General features: G+C 41.8%; 2 protein-coding genes across 2 annotated transcripts in view; one reads left to right on the top strand and one right to left on the bottom strand.

The window, feature by feature from the left end:
• The window catches only part of pqbp1 (polyglutamine binding protein 1), a 4,554-nt gene extending 1,054 nt beyond the window's left edge, over nucleotides 1-3,500 (top strand). The window contains exons 2-7 of the mRNA XM_031845587.1: nucleotides 643-710; nucleotides 802-913; nucleotides 1,390-1,490; nucleotides 1,712-1,915; nucleotides 2,027-2,084; nucleotides 2,372-3,500. Of these exons, the coding sequence (XP_031701447.1) occupies nucleotides 644-710; nucleotides 802-913; nucleotides 1,390-1,490; nucleotides 1,712-1,915; nucleotides 2,027-2,084; nucleotides 2,372-2,522 (693 nt within the window). The 5' untranslated portion in view covers nucleotide 643 and the 3' untranslated portion in view covers nucleotides 2,523-3,500. The remainder of the gene's footprint in view (nucleotides 1-642; nucleotides 711-801; nucleotides 914-1,389; nucleotides 1,491-1,711; nucleotides 1,916-2,026; nucleotides 2,085-2,371) is intronic.
• Nucleotides 1,987-7,600, bottom strand: gpkow (G patch domain and KOW motifs). The gene is made up of 11 exons (XM_031845586.1): nucleotides 7,407-7,600; nucleotides 7,002-7,171; nucleotides 6,743-6,888; nucleotides 5,372-5,478; nucleotides 4,594-4,798; nucleotides 4,342-4,474; nucleotides 3,870-4,026; nucleotides 3,569-3,689; nucleotides 3,404-3,473; nucleotides 3,173-3,258; nucleotides 1,987-3,093 (listed from the first exon to the last, which is right to left on the bottom strand). The coding sequence occupies exons 1-11, from the start codon at nucleotides 7,598-7,600 to the stop codon at nucleotides 2,965-2,967; spliced, it is 1,518 nt and encodes a 505-aa protein (XP_031701446.1). The 3' UTR covers nucleotides 1,987-2,964.
• Between the last annotated feature and the right edge of the window lie 269 nt (nucleotides 7,601-7,869).

The following is a 7,869-nucleotide window of genomic DNA, read 5'->3' as shown; positions in this document are numbered from 1 at the left end:
GTGTGTGTGTGTGTGTGTGTGTGTGTGTGTGTGTGTGTGTGTGTGTGGTTGTTTGCGCGCGCACGCGCAAACAACCAGTATTGGCTGATTTCAGCTGGATACTTAATTTAGGTTTAGGGCTGCAACTAATCAATATTTTAATTATTGATAAATCTGGTAATCTATTTAATTTTTTTCAATAATTGTTTGGTGTGTAAATGTGTAAAAGGCCCAATCATTTCTCATCTTATTGCTTGGTTTCCCTAACCAACAGTCCAAAACCTAAATAAATTAAATTTACTGCCACACAAGTCGTAGATTCCAACAAAAGACTATACATATATTTATAATTTTGAGTTAGATTCACTCTATTGTTCCACCATTGTATTGTACATGTATGAAAGTCAGGTAAGCTAAGACAGCTACAGGGAACAATAAATGTATTTAAGAACATAATAAAACAGTGCTAAGCTGGAAAGTCAATCATCATCATGATCAACTACTTATCGATTTCAGTGTTTGTGGAAGTATAATTCTTTTGAACGGAGGCCATTATCTGTGCGTCCCTGCTGAAGTTTGTGGAAGATGGTTTGCCTTCTTGTTTTAGCATCATCATCATCATCATCATCATCTTGAGTTAATCCTCCCTTCTCTCTGTTGCAGGATGCCTCTACCCGCAGCACTGCTGGCCCGCTTGGCCAAGAGAGGGATTGTTAAACCGTCAGACCAAGGTAGTAATAAACATTTAACAAGTTCACAGCATTCAGACATTTAATTTTTTTTATGCGTCATGTAACAACTTTTCTCCTCCAATTCATCCAGAGGCAGATGAGGAGATTATTGCTGAAGATTACGATGACAACAATGTGGATTATGAAGCTACAAGAGTGGAGAGTCTTCCCCCAAACTGGTATAAAGTGTTTGACACTGCCTGGTACGTAAGCAGTTCTACAATATATTTAACAAAGATTACACAGGAATGTTATTCTGACACTGACGTCATTTATTTAAGAAGGCCACAGTGGATCTGTATGTTTGTGGTCAGTGAGTCTAGATGATTTTGTTCAAAGTTTTATATATTAGTAATAAAAAAAACATTTTATTATTATTTTGTCATAATATCTTATTTATTTAATATTTAACACACATACATTTAAGATGACCCACTCTGCTACTTTGTGTTTATGGTTTCGCATTGTTGAAGAAATACATTGAAAATAAATCGTACTGCTTTATTGTATTTTTATTGTTGGTGATTCTACTACTTGACTACACTATGCAGAGTTAGTGTATTTTTTTTAAATCAAATCAAATGCATTCAATTAATCAATTTCTGAAGAATATTATTTAACCTTAATTATTGATTTGTGTTCAAGTTCAACCATTTGATTTTCTGTTTCCGTGAATCAGTGGTCTTCCTTATTACTGGAATGTGGAGACAGAATTGGTGGCCTGGCTGTCCCCAAATGACCCAACTGCAGTGGTAACAAAACCTGCCAAGAAGATTAGAGGTATGGCATCTTAGAGCCTCTGCAACTGAACACTTTGACACGGCACATTTTGACGATCGGCACTGCAATCGTATCACTATGGAAATCTGTTTGCATGTACTACTGGTGTACGACTTACAAATCATTGCAGGTCTGATCACCGTTTGTCAAATAATCAGAGATTGCAGTTCGTTTGTTTTTTTTTTTGTGACTGTTGCCTTTATTTTGTTTGTATCGTTCAGCTGAGGGAGGAGACGAAAGAATTATCGAGAGGCCGTTTGAGAAGTTGGAAAGAGAGCGGGAGCGGGAAAGAGAAAAAGAGCGGGAAAAGGAACGGGAGAAGGAACGGGAGAGAGAGCGAGAGAGAGAGAGGGACGAAGGGAGGGAACGAGAGAGAAGAAAGCCGAGGAGGGAGGACCCAGCGCCGTACAGTAAGACCAAAAGAGGTAATGTTTACATCTGCATCATACATACACAGCACAATACATACACAAGCATTCACAAAATAATGATGCTCTTTTACATGAATGGATGATACATATTTATTTTCCTTACAGGGAGAAAAGAGGATGAGATGGACCCCATGGATCCAAGTGCTTATTCTGATGCCCCGAGGTACAGTATTAACAGTCATGATGATGGAACAAGCTCTTGGTCCTTTCTTTAAATATTCAATCACCAAAACTTTGGACTCTTCAATTCCCACAACTTTGGACTCAATTCCCACAATGCAATTTAATCCATCTTTTAATTAGATCTTCCTTGAACGGCCACATAAGACACAGTCTGAGTAATGAACATGTCCAGTAAACAGATTTTGATGTGTACATTTGGTAGAATACCCCTTTAAATGCAGAGTGTATAAAAACAAACTATTAAAGCAAATGCCATTATGTTTACAGGGGCACGTGGTCAACGGGCCTGCCCAAGCGCAATGAAGCAAAGACTGGTGCAGACACCACAGCGGCGGGGCCCCTGTTCCAGCAGCGGCCCTACCCCAGTCCAGGGGCCGTGCTTCGGGCTAATGCAGCGAACCAAATACCCAAGGAGTAAGCCAGGCTCCCAGGAAACAACTAAGACACAGTTGTACAGTTTGTCTTCCCTTTGCCGTTACAGACTGACACCTCTTAAGTTTTCATTCTGAAACGTGTAAATGTCAGAAATTGAGCGCTGAGCTTCTACACCACCGGTGCTTTTATTCTCTTGTCAAACATGTAGAAATGTTGTAAATACTTTTTTATATGACCTAAAGATTGACTGTGTTGTTGTTAAAGGCCATTAGTGGACTTTATTTGCTAATAAACTTAAAGATTACTGTGATAAAGACTCGTTGCAACTTTTCTTCGTGGGTTGGTGGCAGATCTTGTAATAATATCTGTACAAATACAATTCTTGACAACGTTTTATTACAAAATAGCGATGCTTTAAAATCCATTATTTTTGAATATCACAAAAACAACATTTCACGTGGGATGAAGGGCGGGGGACGTTTGAATCAGTTGTCTGCTGCTCCTACATACTGACAAATGGTGTCGTAATCCAGAGGGAACACTTTCTCGTCATGTCGTTCGAGCTGGACCATCGCCCGACACTTGTTCTTGTCCCGTTGGAGGATACGGCCGACCTGAACACACAACCGCACACTGATTAGTAACGGCACAAACCAGCGCACGTATACGCAGGAACCACGATCCTTTGCTTACCTGTCCTCTGTGCTCGCCCAGTACAACCATTATAGAATCGTTATCACTTTTAGGAATAATGGTTTCCAGCATGTCCTGCTTCACATCTGCCATCGAAATGAGAAACCGTGGGTTTATAACAGTTACTGGAGCAGCAGATATTAAATGTCACTCATGTATTTACCAAATCATAGCCAATAAGGAACTGATGAACCAACACAAAGAGAGACTGAGACGACATTAATGACTCACTGTCCAACAGTCTTCCCTCCTCAGTTCTACACACACAGATAGTCGGACTCAGGACATCCTCCACACACATCTACAAGAAAACAAGACCGATGTTAACAGCTATATTTATTCAAACACTGCAGCTAAAGATATAGACCATGCAGTATGTAGGTGGAGCATCAGTACCTTTGAGTTGTAGTACCTTCCCCCTTTGAAAGCTTTGTCTATGAAGCGAACTTTCAGGTCCCTCTGGAGCCAGGAGGGAGGAGCCGGTGGTCGCCGGGCTTCTTTCACCGGGGGCTTCTCTCTAAGGTGGAAAGAAGAAACTCATTTCAGTATATTTACTCAAAAAAGAAAACATTGACAAATTATTAACTGACAAATAGAAATGAGAAAAAGTGCAGTGTGGTAAAATAATGTATGAAATAAAATGTTAAATACTTCTCCATAAGAAACATGAAAAGCATATGGTTGTATGGAAGGGTACCTGTCTTGAATCGATTCTCTGTGTTTCCTCTTCCTCTCATCCTTTCCTCTCTCTCTCTCTGAAGACTTGCGTTTTGCCTCTTCACCATTACTCTGCCTCTCCTTCTCCTCCCGTCTCTGTTGCTCCTCCTTCTCCTTGTGGGCTTTACCGAGGCGACCTGGTTAATGGGGGAAAAACTGGTTAGCGCGGCGTTAAGTTAAACGTGGCAAACAGAGACACTGCAGTGTTGTGAGTGAGTGACTCTGCGTGGTTATGTTTATATTCTCAACAGCTTAGAATACTGAAAATTCTGTTTAATTAAACTATCATATTGCTACTGGCATTACATATTACTGGTTGAAATGAAAAGTGGGCAGACTGATTTTTGGAAATCTAATCTACTTTGTCTCACAGGAACACAAAACCAAGTCTATCAGCATCCAGATCATTTTCCATGAATGTTAAACTCATTCCTTTGTTGAGAGTTACTCACTGAGGTCTTTGCAGTTTTTGTCGTATTCTTTGCGTCCGACCAGTTTGATAGCATGCTGGCTGATTGTCGCAGACCTGCCGCCGATGGCCAGCTTCACCACGATTCGAGCGTTGTCTGCATCGACGCCTTCAATCTGCAGCACACGAATGAACGTTTTGACAACTTATTCAGAGAAAACAATACATAGAAATAAAACAGGTAGTTGTACGACTCCCTGAATATGGACGCAAACACATTTCAGATCGACGCTACCTTGCCATACAGCTCTTTATGTGCCCCCGACTCCACCAGCACAAAGCCGCCTGGACCCATCACTAGTTCCTCCTCTTTCTCTCTCTCATCGCCTGGCTTGGGGGGGCGCTTGTGTCTGGAGGGCTCCAGGTCCTTTATCGCTGAACGATCAGCTCCGAGACCCAAACCCCTTGGACGGAGCTGGTGTTCGATTGGCGTCACGTGTCTGAGTAGACGGGAAACGAAAGAATGAAAGAGATGGACATGTGCAGGATGTCAAAGAGGCCGGAGGTGCACACAGCTCGTCTCTTGTATTTGAAAATGAGGCGACTCGAGTACAGAGATATGTGTGATCCTGTCAATTGCTTCTCCTCATGAAAAAAAAATACTAATTTCCTGTAATTAGTGGTTTTATAGAATTACAGTAGACAAAATGATTGCAGGTTAATGCGCAGAAACATTCAGATTTCACTAGTTGAAATAATATCTAATATTCACAGTGGAAATACAGTCAATGTCGGATCAGTATTCATCTCAATGATCATTTTCATTATAGATTAGTCTGTTGATTGATATTGAGTCATTGTTATATTACTAATTGTTAGTATATGAAATATACTCCGTTTAGCATATTTGCTTGATTGAACGACATAAGCAATTTAGCATCAAAATTGCTGCCAATTGTTCTTTTGTCAGTCAATTAATCGATTGTTTCAGCCCATATTTATGTGGTGCAAGTTAAGCATAATGTTAAATTAGATAAGATAACGGTAGAGTAAGGTGCCAGTTAATTACTCACTGTTTAAAGGTGCGTCCAATGCCTTCCTCTTTATTCCAGCCCATCCCTTTAAGCATAGCGATTCCATAAGCCTCAACAGGAATGCTCTCATAGTCTGCCTCTGTCGACTGACCAACACACACAGCGAGACACTCGTTAAAAGCTCAAACAACCCGAGAAAAGAAATACAGACAAAACAGTCTGCATTTAATATGTATATCAGAGCTAAATGAGGTGCTTATGTAATCTTTGGATTCTGAAACACAAAAAGCTTGTCGTGGCGACTGACTGAGAGAAGCAGTTTTGAATGCCAGTCTTACTCAGCCTTTTGGCTCCGGGCTGTCAAGACTCGGTGACTGAAGTCGCCAGGCAGCAGCCCTCATCAGAGCGCTTGGCCCTGCTTCATCTCTGCCTCCACAGACGGCTTTCCTCTGAGGGAAGCTGGGAGTACGGCTGCATTACAATGAGCTCCGGGGCGCAGCGAGCGCGTTTCCCCCCCGCCCCGACTCTCATGTTCTGACAGTCACATCTGCAGCGACCGAGAGCAGATACGGGACGACAGTGACGAGACGCGCGGAGGCCTCCGACGGAAAGAAGAGACATCCGATTGGTTGCCTGCGTGTCTCTGGGGAGAACGTTGACGCCTGTCTGCCACCCAAGCGTTACTGTACTGACAAAGTTAGCCGCACCACTGTGTATACACACAGGGAGGTTATTTTACTCAGACCGTCAGCACTTTCACGTATTCAAATTTCAATTCGGAGTCAAAGTAGCCAGTCTACCAAATGTTTTTTGTACTGTCAAGCGTTTTTCTATGCTCACTGAAATGCCTCCTTGGCAGATTATATTGTGATCTTCACATCCGATACCAGAAAAAATGAACAATTAACTAAGGGCATACGAGTAATTTCCTCCTCAAACAACTATTATGCAAACCCTAGCTGCCAACAGTAGAAAGCTTACTCAAATAAAAGTACAAAGGAAACTCCCAGGTGTATGTACAATAATTGATTCAACACTTAATTAAATGTATTAATCTGTTAAATCATCCAATCTCCCTCACCTCTTTAAATTTCTCTGCTGTTGGGGGGTACTTTCTATGACTTGACTGTATTTCACCTAGCACTTAACAAATACTGCATATATTAAAATACACCACATGGTTTTGTGCTCCCAGACTCCACTATAGTTGCAATGGAAAGATCCTGATGTGATTATACGGGAATAACGAAGACGCAAATAAGAAAATTGTCCAATCGCTGTTTCCACTTGTCTTTAAACAGGGTACTAGAAAACAAGCCCTGAGAATAACAAGAAGCACACATGCTTTGTTGTGCACCTCTGCTTCAGATTAGATTGTGTTTCTGTCACACAGTTAGTGTCCATACTTACAGATTCAGGCCGTAGATCCACCTTTACACGGTCTCCATCCTCAAAGCCGTCAGGCACCTTGTTTTGCATTAACAATGGGATGGCGAGGTTGGGGTTCATTTCTGACTGGGGGCCGTTTTGCCACTGCTCAAGCTGCCTCCGTGAGTCTACAAACCGGAAATAGAGATGTATAAGGAGCTGTGTATGAGGGGTTGAGATAACCTCGGCCTTCCAAACAAACACAAACACACGTATATTCATTCGAGTTAACTGTACATACCTTCAATGAGCTCCTTGACAGCCTGGGACTCCACAGAGTCATTGTCTTCGGTTGGTTTCTGTGTTTTGCCTCCACTCGCCTCGCCCTGGACCGCTCGGTCCGCTCTGTGCCAGCGGTTCTTCTGGATCAGAGGGATGATGAGCTCTTTGGGCTTCTCGGATGGTTTTGAACTGCAGCACAGAGTGACGTTAGCGAGGTTAGCTAACTGTTAGCAGTCAGTGCCGCATCAAAACAAGATTTACTTGCTGTCTAACGTTTAAATCTACGTCACATTTTCCAACAAAGTCTAATAATTTAACTGTTAGCTATCAGAATGGGAAAGTAAAAGTTAGCCGTTACGCTAATGCGAATGTATGTATTAAATGATAACCGGTATGCTAGTTAGCATTAGCATACGAAGCCTACCTTTGCAATTCTCTTCTGTCAATTCCGGTCAGATAATCTCTGTCATCTTTCTTTAACCCGGCGTCGCCAGTCGACGGTTTGAATTTGCTAACTGTTTTGGTAAAACCAAACGACACCGCCGCAGGTTTTCTCTCTTCCTGGTCCCCAGAAGGAGCAGATTTAGGGGAACCCGCATCTTCCCCGTTCGACGCCATCATTGTTTGTGACCACACACAAATAAGAGAAAGTGTTCTGGTAGTTGTAGTTTTGCTTAGTTGGACTTGTTGTCTTTCGGTGTTGGAGGAATACTTCAATTCCCGCCATGCATCAAAATTAAAGGTACAGCGACCTGCTAGTTCAGCGCACACTCCTGTGGATTTGACAAAAAATGTGATAATAATCCACAGGTAAGAGAGAAAGCTAGACAGGAAAGTAATACAGTTTGCTAAAATATCAAAATACTTTTTTGATATATATATATATA

The sequence above is a fragment of the Anarrhichthys ocellatus genome, unplaced genomic scaffold, assembly GCF_004355925.1.
Source record: "Anarrhichthys ocellatus isolate YVR2014 unplaced genomic scaffold, GSC_Weel_1.0 scaffold5, whole genome shotgun sequence".
NCBI lineage: Eukaryota > Metazoa > Chordata > Actinopteri > Perciformes > Anarhichadidae > Anarrhichthys > Anarrhichthys ocellatus.
The sequence above is the reverse complement of the archived record's forward strand: the minus strand, read 5'-3'. Positions and strand labels throughout refer to the sequence as shown.